General features: G+C 43.1%; 1 protein-coding gene across 1 annotated transcript in view; it reads right to left on the reverse strand.

Annotated features, from left to right (window-relative positions):
- LOC147700499 (uncharacterized) overlaps positions 1–14,079 on the reverse strand; it is a 154,125-nt gene extending 140,046 nt beyond the window's left edge. The window contains exon 1 of the mRNA XM_086929664.1: positions 12,713–14,079. Within this exon, the coding sequence (XP_086785790.1) occupies positions 12,713–13,940 (1,228 nt within the window). The 5' untranslated portion in view covers positions 13,941–14,079. The remainder of the gene's footprint in view (positions 1–12,712) is intronic.
- Between the last annotated feature and the right edge of the window lie 144 nt (positions 14,080–14,223).

Genomic DNA, 14,223 nt, shown 5'->3' on the forward strand with positions numbered 1-14,223 from the left:
CAGTTGATCATTAATAACCTTAGTCAAAGCCAGAATAGGATTAACATGCAACTTCTCATAATATTTGACATTATTGAGCTGAGAGTAAACCTCTTTTTTATAGTCTATCGTATTAAGAACCACCACATTGCCGCCTTTGTCGGCTTTCCGTATTGTAAGTTCAGAATTGTTCATAAGCTCCTTGAGGGCCACCCTTTCACCAGGAGTAAGATTATCCCTATATCTCATGGGCCTAGCAGAGCCTCCTGTATCAATAATTTTGTCAATTTCCATATTAACTGCTTTATAGAAAGCACCAATAGTGCTACTTGACGAAGTTTTAGGTGTCCATTTAGATTTTACTTTCAAACCACTACCCTCACTAAGGAATCTATCCACCTCAAAGTCATCAAGCAATTTATAAACAGTGACTGGGTCGTCCTCCTTTTCTGTTAGTGAAAGTAATAGCTGAGTCTCTTTCAATTCTTGAATGGTAATATTGCTCAATGGTTTAATTCTTGCAGGTTTACTTTTTTCTGGTACATTGGCAAAAAATGTCTTTAGTTTGAGTTTCCGCACAAATCTAAATAAATCGATTTTAGTACCATACCAATCATTCATAGTCATTGGACAAAAACCCATCCCTTTACCAAGTAGACTTTTCATATCATCAGACAATTCAAATGACGACAGGTTCACAACTTCAATATCATCAATATCAACATCATCATTTATCGTTAAGGTTTCCAGGATCTCAGTCTCATCCCTGTTCTTCCTCCCTGCTCTCCTCCTGCCTCTCCCCCCTCTCCTGGTTTTAGTGCATTTAATTCCCGATTCCTTTCTGTATCCCTGTTCCCACGGCGCAATCTGCGAACTTCTACTAAAAAATTATCCTCAGATGTGGGGAGGGTTGAAATCTCAGGAATATCTTCATTATCACTACTGGAGATATTACTAGTGCCAGGATCACTATCACTCGCGGATGCGGTGCTACTCTTGTTCTTATTAGTAGGTGTCTTAGTCATTAGATAGTCAAATTTCCTTGCAAAGGTATAGATACGTCCATAGCGAAATTCACGCTCGTCACGCTTAAGCTTTCTAGCTTTCCTTTGATTAATCTCTGTCTGTAATACATTTAATTTCTCATCCAGGGTCAAATAGTTTTTAATAGTGGCCTCGTGATTTCTGTCCTGTTTGGAGACAAGTACTGTTCCTATGTGTTTGGATATCATATTCATTCGTAATTTTTATTTACATTTAGTGAATTGATAACGATGATACTTTCTTATTTAGTTAGTGCTAGATGGTGTTGGTATGATTTTACCCTATGAGAATTTCACTGGTGCTAGTGACTCATACCGAGTAGTCACTCGTAAATTACATTTATACGTTTTCGGGTTAGTTTTTAAAGAGGCAATTGAAATATACACTCTAAAATTACTCTAGTGATGATTTGATCGGCTGTGGCTGATGAGATGTCAGGTTCTCATTACTCATATACCGTTCCAATATGGCGCACATGTTTGGCTACTATTTATAGCCACTACAAGATGGCGCCCGCGTAGCACGCGGAATTACGGATGAACGATAGAATTGGAGGACACTCCATGCAGGTGACGAGATGTGTTACATTACGAAAGTAATGGGGCTAATACTATTCCGTGAGCGATTAATAGTTAGATGTTTGAACCTTATACTTTGTTATACTTGGCAGGTATAAAGACAGAGAAATACGAATTACTTCGTGGGATTTTTCTTTTTGGACTAAGTCAAGATACATGTAGATAGGTAAGGGGAATATATAAGCAAACGAATTGTGAATAATTTTGGTGCACTAGAAAGTGGCTAAATTACTTTTGTTATGTTTAACTTGCAGTGGCTACTACGCTATTGAAAATTGAGGTTACTTTTGCTCTACACATATGTGTGATGTTGATGGTATTAAGACGTGCTACATGAGATTTACGTACCCTATTTGGTGAGTTGCTAAGATAACTGTTTTACGTTTGCAATCACCATGTAACCCCAGAGAATGGCTTGTGAATTGGGTATCATGTTTTCTCAGACAGATGAGGTCGAATTAGTACGGAGGATTGCTGAATATTTGGTCGTATATTTATTGGTATGTTTTATTACGTTCCTTAGTTATCTTTTAACCCTTGTTGGGCTTCACACTTTGGACTGCCGACTTGGCGAAATATTCTGTCACGCTGTGGTGATTCATAATTTCACGCTTGGCATTTGGGACTTCCTTTAACTTTTACGTCTTTTCTATGCTACACGGTTCGGTTACCTTAAGGAATAATTTTGAACTATGTTAATACTATTTAGTTGTGGTTTGTTATAAGTGCTGATGTTACAAACTTACAACATAGGCTATTGTAATTACTTGCAGCCCTGAAGAAGTCTAATTGTCAAACAAAGACTAGACGAAACACGTGTTGGCTGTATTGCTGTTCAAGAATTCCATTGAATTTGATGACCGAATAAAGAAAAGAATTTGAGAGGAAGTTTACTTACCTTGTGAACTTTAAATGGACTTTTATTTGAGTGCTTGGTGAATTAATGTACCATTTGGTCCTATTTTGTAAATTACATAAAAGAACTGAGGAGACGATGATTGATCTAGATTTTGCAAATTATGGGCCTGCGTAGATATGGAGCAGCCTATCTCGCTCTTCAATTTCTAAAAGAACCACGCGTAGCGAAAAGTACCGCACAATATTTGAAGCTTTGTGTAAGGTATAGGCCTAATCTAGAGTAGTGGATGGAATGTATAGGCAATCATGTATACATTTTACATTGCCTCAGACTGCTTTATATTACATCTTGCACCATAGCACTTTAATCACCAGCTTGCTTATTAACATTTTTAATACTGAAAATATTTAAATGATGGATTTTAATTGTCAAAGTTTATTTATTTTCTATGAATGTACTTTTATGGTTTTTCTACATGATGAAAACCGAATAAAGGACTTTTTGATTGATTGATTGATATGATTGACTGATACTTTATTTTAAAATCGTGTCCATCAAATCATTCTTAAAAAGCAAAAATGATACAATGGTCTAGTGAAATCTATATGCGCATTGTACAAAATGTGCATGATAATATTTGTTCAAATTGTGGACAGCCAACCCTCCCTCTTCCACACTTCTACATAAAGTGCTCAGTGCCAGTCTGGGGGTTGAGTCTCAACAAATGAAGGATAAAATCATGGATTCTGTTCCCTAAAAACGTTGAATTTGAAATGCAGGATATGGCCGAAAAGAAGAAACAGAACAAAGGGAGGACCGCCATCTTTATCAATGCCACTATCCTAACAAGGTGAGCGGGAACGGGTTCCATCTTGCTTGCAACATTTGTACTTTAAGTAGCATCAGTTTATAATTTAATTAATGTAGTTCCTCAATATATCTGTAAATATCACCGCCATATAATGTTTCGGTGAGCAGAATGTGATTAACGAACTGGCAGGCGTCACAGAGTCAACCATTGTATCTCTTGTATCACATCAGTAGGGTCATCAATAGGCCTCGGCTGGTGGACGCCAGGCTTCTGATTGGATGGTAAGGGGCACTAAAAACAAGGACGTACATTAAGATAGTTTATATTTCCCTTTGTCTAATGTAACAAATTAGTCTAGTCCCTGGCTCCAGTTTATTTGTCGGTGGAGTTTCGCTTTCCTTGTTATAGCCAAACCGCCTTTGGAACCAACCATGGAAAGAAACTTCTGACTGCGCCAAAGAACAGTTACAGTTTAGCAGGAATCATGAGTTTCAGAGCTGCCAAGAAGTCTGGACACAAAGTCAAGAAAAAAGCTAAACTTGGAGGAAGACCTAAAAAGTGTAAAAGAATATCCAGATGAGAACGTAACCTCATCATCTGGCTCACATCCCTGTCATGTGACTGGTGTTGAAGAGGATGCAGATTGGCCCCTGGTTTCAGAACTGCATTTCTGAGTCAAGGTGAACAAAGAGGACCTGCCCTGCCTGTGAAGGTGTAGGGAATGGTGACAGCAGTTACTGTACTGTGGAAAGGAAAACATTACTCACTGTGCAGATTGTGAACAATGAGTTAAAAAGAAAGACTGTGCATCCTCGTGAGCACCCTCTGGGCAATAAGGGCTTGAGTATCCCCCCGGAAGAGGTATCGGCTCTTTCCACCATAAATCTGTCACACAATTTCCAATTTCCAATTTAAAACATTTATAGAGCACAGCGTGCACCGTACGGTTTCTTGGCGCTAGTAGAGGGTTCGGCAACAGAGGCAAAATAAAACCTGTCGTAGAGAAGAAGGGGAAGTTACACGGAGAAGGCCTGTTTGAAAAGGAACGTTTTTAGGTCTTTGCGGAAAGAAAGATAATGAGTGGCAGAACGAAGATGGTCGGGGAGGGAGTTCCAGAAAGTGGGAGCTAAGGTAGAAAAGTTGGTCCCACCCCACTTTTTACGTTTGAAACGTGGGATTTGAAGGAGAGACTTGGAAGAAGAGCGAAGCTCTCTGGTGGGGACGTATTCTTTTATTAGCGAGGAAATGAAGGCGGGGGCAGTGCCTTGGCGGGCCTGGAAAGCAATGCAGCCGGTCTTAAAAAGGGAACGTTCCTTAACAGGAAGCCAGTGAAGCTCCCTGAGGAGGGGTGTGGAGTGGTGATAACGTGAGAGACCATAGACCAACCGGGCCGCCTGGTTCTGGACCATCTGGAGCCTCCGCAGGCTGTATGCTGGGATGCCGTTGTAAAGGGCATTGGCATAGTCCAGCTGCGATATCACCAGTGCGGCCATGATCAACTTGAGTGCCTGGGGGGAAAAGAAGCGGGAGACAGTGCGGATGGTTCGGAGGGTGAGGAAGCAGGAGGAGACTACAGAGCTGATTTGTGAATGGAGGGTGAGCTGGTTGTTCATTTTAACACCCAGTGTTTTGACCGTAGTTGAAGGAGTGGGGGCGGGACCAAGGGAGGAGGGCCAGAAGAGAGAGTTCCAGGGACTGGAAGAACCACCGGTGAGAACCAACTCGGTTTTATCCGGGTTCAGCTTGAGATGGTTGTGGTTCATCCAGTCCCTGATGAATATCATAGTGGACTGGAAGTTAGAGACAGAGAGGGGAGAGGAGGATAGGTCAAAGATGAGCTGGAGGTCATCCGCATAATTGTACACGGTGACCTCCAGCTGCTGAAGTGCGAAAATGAGAGGAAAGATATAAAGGTTGAACAGTAAGGGGGAAAGAGAGGAGCCCTGGGGAACACCACAGGTGATGGGGAGTGAGGTGGTCGTGAAGTCTCCTAGCCGGACCGCCTGGGTGCGGTCCCTCAGGAAGGAGGAAAGCCAGACCAGGGCTGATCCCTCAATTCCAGCCGCCTTGACACGGGACAGTAAGATGGTGTGGTCCACCGTGTCAAAGGCGGCGGAGAGATCGAGGAGTACCAGCGCCTGGTGTTTGTTATAATCCATACCCTTCCTGAGGTTGTCTAGGACCGAGACCACAACTGATTCCGTCGAGTGCCTGAGGCGGAAGCCGGCCTGGCGGGAAGCCAGTCCCCCATTAACCTCTACGTGGGCGCTGAGTACCGCGGTGACATGGCGCTCCAGCACCTTGCCCAAATAGGGCAGCAGGGAAATGGGGCGGTAGTTGGCTGAGATGGACGGGTCAGCGCCAGGCTTCTTTAAAATGGGCACTATGGTGGCTGATTTGAGCGCAGGGGTCTCTACTCCCTGCGCTAGGGAGCTATTGAGGAAAGTAATGGGGGATTCAGGACAAGAGGAGTAGATTTGTTGCAGGATTCGTCCCGGACAGATGTCTGCCGGAGAACCCGACTTTACTTTGGGGAGTATCTCCAGGAATATTTCCTCAGTGAGGGGGGAATGGAGGTAAGATGATATTGAATGGTGGGAGGGGAGGGACCAACAAAGGCAGACGAGGGGGGGGGATGTTGGCCTTGATGGTTACGATCTTATCCAAAAAGTAGGTGTAAAGTTGGTCGCATAGAGGCTGGGATGGAGGGATTTGGGGTGAAGCTCTGTCAGAATAGGCCAGGTCATTCACTATACCGAAGATTTCCCTAGGTTTATTTTCGGCTGACATTATTTTTGTTGAAAAATAGGTGGTTTTGGCGGCGAGGATTGCAGTTTTGTATTTGGCAAGTGATGTGAGATAAAGGGTTTTTAGTGAGGGGCAGTAATTTTTTCTCCACTGCCTCTCTGCCTGTCGAACAGTCAGTTTTAGCTCTTTTAGGTGGTCGTTGAACCACCTGTTGGAGTCCTTGGGTCGCCGGATGGAAATGCGACGCAGGGGAGCCACTGAGTCACAACCTCCAGCCAGCCAGGTATTAATAGCGTTGGCTTGAGGGTCGGATGAAAGACCAGAGAGGGTCGGAGTGGAGTTCCGAAGCAGGGAGGTCAAGGAGGGAAGATCAACTCTGTTCCAATTCCGCGCCCAGGTATTTTTGGCGTGTGGGACTTTGGATACCGGGTTGAGAGAGATGGAGAAAGAGATAAGGGCATGGTCGGACCAGGGACAGGGAGATACAGTCACCGAGGAAACTGGAAGGTTGAGGGACCAAACCTGGTCAAGTATGTGACGGTGAGAATGAGTGGGGACAGTTATGTGCGGAACAAAGTTCAGAGAGAGAAGAGATTCTGTGAATTCTTTCGAAGCAGTACACTCAGAAGGGTCCGAGGGCCAGTAGTTAAAATCCCCTAGCACCAAGACCGAAGCGTAGTTGACCACCAAGTTGGCCAGCAGGTCTTGAAATGCCGGTAAGAACAGAGACGAAGACTGGGGTGGGCGATACATTAGGAGGCAAGTAATAGGGGGGGAGAAGAAGAGGGAACGGACTACAAGGAACTCAGTGAGGGGGATGGGGGGAGAGGGAAGGGTTTGAAAGTTCAATTCAGACCGAGCGATTAACGCCACACCACCGCCAACCCTGCCCGCCGGGCGATCGGCACGTAAGGCAAGGTAGGAAGGGGGGAGGGTAGCCAAAAGAACGGGGAGGGAAGAATCACAGAACCAGGTTTCGGTCAAGAGCAGTAAGTCAGGCTTCTCAGAATCGAGCAGGACAAACAGCTCATGATGGTGCTTGACCGCTGACCTGGTGTTGAGTAAAAGAACAGATAATGACGGAGAAGGGGGGGGGGTCAGGCGGGGAAGAGCAATGTGGCGGAGAGGCCGGCAGAGAAGGCGGCGATGTTGGAGTAGAAGGAGGGGCAAGCCCTAATGAGGCAATGTGCCTACGGACGGATTCTGAGAGTGGCCAGTGGCCTTGGAGGGTGGTAAGCTCCTCAGAAGAGTATGATGTAAATTTGGCATGGAGTCGTGCCCCTGGCCCCGTCCGGCCGCGGACGGGCGCAGACGGGCTTGCCTTAGGCGCGCCCGCTGCGCACGTCCGCTGCGCGTTCTGAAGTTGCACATTGAAATAGGAGGCCTCAAGGGCGGGAAGGGGGCGTGGCCTAGAGGTGGGCGTGGCCAGCGGCAATGGAAGCCGGTGCAAGGGGGTCACGTGAGCGCTAGATCCGCTCCACAGTGCCCTTAAAGTGCGAAGTGCTTAACAGAATAACAAGTAAGGTTTTAAAATCACATAAATCACAATAGCTTCTACTCCCGGCTTTTCGCCTCAGGAGACAGAACCCAACAGAGCGCTAGCGTTTCAGCGCTTAAGAAGGGCGGGAAGGGGGCGTGGCCTAGAGGTGGGCGTGGCCAGCGGCGATGGAAGCCGGTGCAAGGGGGTCACGTGAGCGCTAGATCCGCTCCACAGTGCCCTTAAAGTGCGAAGTGCTTAACAGAATAACAAGTAAGGTTTTAAAATCACATAAATCACAATAGCTTCTACTCCCGGCTTTTCGCCTCAGGAGACAGAACCCAACAGAGCGCTAGCGTTTCAGCGCTTAAAAAGGGCGGGAAGGGGGCGTGGCCTAGAGGAGGGCGTGGCCAGCGGCGATGGAAGCCGGTGCAAGGGGGTCACGTGAGCGCTAGATCCGCTCCACAGTGCCCTTAAAGTGCGAAGTGCTTAACAGAATAACAAGTAAGGTTTTAAAATCACATAAATCACAATAGCTTCTACTCCCGGCTTTTCGCCTCAGGAGACAGAACCCAACAGAGCGCTAGCGTTTCAGCGCTTAAGAAGGGCGGGAAGGGGGCGTGGCCTAGAGGTGGGCGTGGCCAGCGGCGATGGAAGCCGGTGCAAGGGGGTCACGTGAGCGCTAGATCCGCTCCACAGTGTCCTTAAAGTGCGAAGTGCTTAACAGAATAACAAGTAAGGTTTTAAAATCACCTAAATCACAATAGCTTCTACTCCCGGCTTTTCACCTCAGGAGACAGAACCCAACAGAGCGCTAGCGTTTCAGCGCTTAAGAAGGGCGGGAAGGGGGCGTGGCCTAGAGGTGGGCGTGGCCAGCGGCGATGGAAGCCGGTGCAAGGGGGTCATGTGAGCGCTAGATCCGCTCCACAGTGCCCTTAAAGTGCGAAGCGCTTAACAGAATAACAAGTAAGGTTTTAAAATCACATAAATCACAATAGCTTCTACTCCCGGCTTTTCGCCTCAGGAGACAAACCAAACCAGCTGGGCCAAACCAGCGGTGGAACGTGCCTTGCAGGTATCAATCACAATCTCTCTACTTTTCTTAATCTGGCGCACCCACCATCTTTCCATTATTTCACTGCCCTTATTTCTCACAGCACTCTGCATCGTCATGTGCTATCTCTAGTATAGCCTTATAGCCACCAGCTGAGGGCTATAACAGTTGTTAAAGGCTTCGATCCTGATTTATAGGCATGAGTCACAGGCAAGACCTTACAAGGGAGAGGGCCTATGACAACCGGTGTAGCCTGACACAGAAGGGCTATAAAATGTCATCAACTGACGGTTTAATGTTAGACGGAGAAACAAAAAGGCACATATTGAAATGTTGGCGTAGAAGGCTTGCACCGGCCACTATTAGCCCTGAGTCCTTCCACTGTCTTCAGCGGATCTGCCAGCAATCCAATTTTCTAAATATCTTTATTTATGTGTAATTATACATTTGCTATTCTTACTCTGCTTTTGCTTTCCTAGATAGTAGTATCCAGCAGTCTAGAATCCATATTGTTGCAGGTTGATATTTGTAACTCAATATCTTGACATACCCCCGCCTGTGTCTTCCCGGTTTTAATGCTGTTGTGTGCGCTAGGGATGGGCACTCATTTTAATCCACTATTGTCAATATTCGTTGCCGGTCAGGCAGCAGTAGCACAATATCCAACTTCTAAAGATTCTGTGCGGTCAGTTAATCCTTATATTGGTTCATACGGTGATATTTATGCTTCCATTTCAGATACTAAGCGTGCATACGCTGTCAGTGGGTATTTGTCTAGCACTGATCACAGGGCTCTTTTCCCTTTAGGCTTGTCCATGTCCCATACTGCGGGTGCTGCAAGGCTCAGGCTGTGTGATTCTCATGTCCTATTTGTGACTCGTGGGAGCCAGTCATTTGCATTGGAGTTTGGAAGATTCCTGCCATGTCCATTAGACAACTGGAGGAGACAAAGAGACACACAGAACACACAATAACAAAATGGGTGCTGTGATTTACCCCTGGTCGAATAAACACAAACTTACTCAGTACTTGTAATCTTGGGTAAGCCAACTGCTCCACTATTTCACAAAAAAATGTCAAGACATTTATCATATCCATATTTATTTAAATGAATCAGGAGTGACCTCAAACAAAGGGTCTTACAAAAATTAGCAAGATGGAACAATCGATTATGAATTGATTACACAAACCCATAGAAAAAACGAATGCAACACGTAATGCATGACAATACAGAACCCCTTGTCACAAGTATAGGGGGAAAAGCATGTTTAAAAAGAAAATATGCAACAATCATAATATTGGAACTATTTTAATAGCAAAGGTAAACAAACTTGAAAAGATGGTCATCTAATTTCCGTTGTCAGACACTAAAGTTATGGCACAGAGAAAGCAAATCATATGAGTAAAATCAGCAACAAAGTAAACAAAGCAAAGACTCCCAGGCACCTGGCGAAGTTGGCAGCTGGGAGACAGCTGGTTAGTGCAGATCGTGAACGTTCACGGGGACTCCACTCTGACATATAAGGAAAAGACATGATACAACAACACGATCTGGACAAAACAGCACATATGTTGGGGGTGTTGCCAACCCAGAGTACAAAGTCTCAGTTGTAAAACAGATTTTTTTATTTTTATTTAGCTTCTGTCAAAGAGCAACAATGTTGTTCTCAGCACCTGTAACTGAGGGGCATCAGCACGTTGCAGCTTCAACACCATACAGGACACAAATACAAAGCAGCAACTCTGCTGCTGAAGAATAAACAAACAAAGCAGTCCCTTGCCCAGGCAATGCAATCAATGGGTTTGTGCTCTTCGTACGAGAAGGATGCAGCAATCAATGGTGTCACCAGATGGCAGGGTAGTGGGAACTGCTTTGAGGACTCTAAAGGACATCAAAGAGAGTAGAAAGCAGGAGTAAAATCTGACCTTCCTGCCTGCTGTTCATGGGACATGAGATCTTGCTTGTCCTAGGAGGACTGAACGATCAACAGTGATGCACAGGAAATAGACCGGAAAGGAAAGCAAGCTGAAGAGCAGTCAAAGCAGAATAGGTTCAGAGCTCTCCAGCTAGTCATACTTCAAGCATTCGGTACAGCTGTTCAGCATCCCTCATAGTTCGGTTCTCCTATATATATCATTTAATAATAACTTTAATTTCTCAGCAGTTAACAGCGGCTGCCTCCCCTTTCTACAATCTACACGCTAATCAAACATGTATTTTACTACCAGCCACAGCACATTAGCAAAAACCCGACAGTGTAGTGTACGCATTGATAAATTCGTTTTAATTTGAAAATGAAATCAGGGAGAGCATTTTTAAAATTATTGTTCTAATCTAAAGCAAGGATGCATATTGCTGTTCAAATATCACTTTCATGAAGAATAGGTATATTGTAAACTAACCGTTTACTTAAAGGATGGCAGAAATACATGCACTCAAGGTACAATGAAAACACGTTTAGTTGAAGACACGGTCAGGCATATAGGAAATCTCATAGCAGATAATTAAGTCTCAGGCTGCTTGATCTAAGATGAGGGGGGGGGGAGTTTGTACGGCCCTATATCTTTCACTGTATTTACAGGTAATATCACATCTGTCTTGGCTCCCCATTTTCAAAGTAGGATTTTCACTATATGTCAATAGCCTGCGACTATTGCCCTTAGGGGAAAAAACATTTTATTCTCTTGTTTCATTACATTTGCTTTAGTTAAAGCCACTAAAAGCAGTTTCTTGTAACTGGAAGTGTAAATGTAATTATTCACTGCACGGCTGAGATGTTCTTTTTTTATTTCCTCATGTGTGGTCTCTGTGGCTGGGATCGCTTGTATTTCTATAATGGTTCTTTTTCTTTTTGTCATGCTAGCAAATGTTCTTCTGTTATAAGTAGTTGAATAACAATTTAATTCCTTTTTATCTAATTTATGCTGACATACCGTGTTTTAATTTTTACTCCATTTGTACAGTCTGACTTATTTCGACATGCTGTTTTTATCTTTTTGTACTGCTTTTATGATATGTGCATATCGAAATAAAGCATCAATCAATCAAGTAGTTGAATACCAAAAGGTGTAGTTTTTGGACTATGTGGTAATCTCTTTTTTCTCCTCAAATGAGAATTGATTGTGAGGTAAATTCTCATATTAGTATATTTTGGGAACTGGTAAATCTGAACTACTTCTATATTTACTGAATTTGTTTCAATAGAAAACAAATATTCTGACACAATATTAATGATTGGCATTGAGAAATGAAACAAAACCAGAGGAAAGGCAGACAAAACAAAGAGAAGAAATGATGGTGATCCAGAATGTTTAGAAAATCAGGACTCGCAACTAATCTTTATAACCAAACACAATTGTGAAGTGGTTCACAAAAAATAACCCAGACAAAAATATTGGTGTGATTCAAAACAATAAACTTTGCTTGGCATTGGGTCTACATGATTTAACTGCATAAATATCATTAAAATCATATTTTTGTAAATTTCAATATATGAAATTTCCTTTAAAAGTATACTTAATAATCTCTGCTCAATTTCAGAGTTATCGCCTCCTTCTCATTTGAAATTATCTAAAATCATCATCTACACTGCACTTTTCAAACTTCAATTTAAAATTATGCTCTTTGCCAAAAGCATGCCGGCTAAAAATATAATAATATAGCAAGTTTATTTGATCTGTTTAAGGATGTTAATCAGTTTTCTAATTACTTTTAAGGTATTTCATCCAAGTTTCCAAATCATGCCTTCCACTATCAATAACTCGAAAATCTCGCAAACATACAACCATTTTCTACACATTCCTCTACCTGCTAATTTACATTTTTGTTAGTATTGAGATATAACCAGCAACAATTTAGTAAACAATAATTTTATATCTTTTGTAAAGTTTATAAATGATAGCGGTTTCAATAATGACAGTTCTCAGCTCAGAACTGAAAGTAGAGGAATTAGTATATTTTTCTTTCCCATGTGTCCTCTGATGTCTAGCAACACATGCTTTCACATTGAAGCCGGTCTCACACGCTGTGCATTAATTAAGACTTCTCATTTGTTTGTACGTTCTGGTGAATTCTAAGACTTCCTCAATTAGTAAAGCTGCCACAATCTGATCAATGATTAAGGATTCTTGCATGAGTGTCTTTTACGGTGCATGTTAAGACTTGCTTTTCTACTGAACCTTGTCCCACATTCTGTGCACTGATAAGGAGTCTCTCCTGTATGGGTTCTAAGGTGACTAGCAAGACTAGAAGATTGACTGAACCCTGCCCCACATTCAGTGCACTTATAGGGTTTTTCACCTGTATGTGTTCTCTGGTGCTTAGTAAAGCTTCCTTTGTGAGAAAAGCTAGCCACACATTCAGTGCAGTGATAAAGTTTCTCGCCAGTATGCACTCTCTGGTGTTCAGTAAGAATGTTTTTCCTACTACACCTTTTACCACATTCGGAGCACTCATAAGGTTTTTCACCTGTGTGTGTTCTCAGGTGACTATTAAGAGAATCTTTCCGATTGAACCCTTTCCCACATTCTGTGCACTGATAAGGAGACTGTCCTGTATGAGTTATAAGGTGGTTAGCTAATACACGTGAGCTACTGAAGTGTGCTCCACATTCAGAACACTGATAAGGTTCCTCGCCAGTATGTACTCTCTGGTGAATAGTAAAATTCCTTTTGTTACTAAAACCTTTGCCACATTCAGTGCACTGATAAAGGTTCTCACCTGTATGTATTCTCTGGTGCTTAGTAAGGCTTCCTTTCTCAGAAAAGCTAGCCACACATTCAGTGCAGTGATAAGGTTTCTCACCAGTATGTACTCTCTGGTGAATAGTAAGATTACTTTTATTATAAAAACTTTTGCCACATTCAGTACACTGATAAGGGTTCTCACCTGTGTGTGTACTTTGGTGATGAATAAGACTATCTTTATAACGAAAATGAACCCCACACTCAGTGCATTGATAAGGTTTCTCACCTGTGTGTATTCTCTGGTGAATAATAAGACTTGTTTTTGCCCTGAACTTTTTCCCACATTCGGAGCACTGATAAGGTTTATCCACTGTATGTGATCGATCGTGTGAAATAAGATATTCTTTCTTACTGAACCGTTTACCACATACAATGCATTTATAAGGTTTCTCGCCTGTGTGTGCTCGCTCGTGAATTTTAAGATTATATTGCTTATTGAAAACTTTCTCACATTCTGAGCACTTATAACGTTTCTTGCCCGAGTGCGATTTCTGGCGAAGAGTAAGACTTCTTTTCACTTTGAACCCTTTCCCACGTTCGGAATATAGATAAGGTTTCTCACCAGTTTGGACTGTCTGGTGGATAGGTTTCTTATCTGTATCAGTCCCTTGGGAGATGGTAAGAGATTGCATGCTGTCCCACATTCAGTACATTAATCAGGTTTCCCACCTGTATGTCGTTTATTATGCTTTGTAGGATTTTTTTTCTCTTGCAAGGTACTGGTAACTGATGAGAGTTTACTTTTGAGAGGGCTCTCTGGTGAATGGCACGGCTTTCAGATGAACCCCCTCGCTTAATCTGTGCATTGATAATGTTCATGCTCTGTTTCTAACTGAAGATCGGTAATGTTTAGCACATGTACATTTTTCTGTTTGAAAGAAGTATTTTCCACATTCACTGCACTGATAAAGTTTCTTTTCAGTTTGG

This window comes from Lissotriton vulgaris, chromosome 7, assembly GCF_964263255.1.
Source record: "Lissotriton vulgaris chromosome 7, aLisVul1.2, whole genome shotgun sequence".
NCBI lineage: Eukaryota > Metazoa > Chordata > Amphibia > Caudata > Salamandridae > Lissotriton > Lissotriton vulgaris.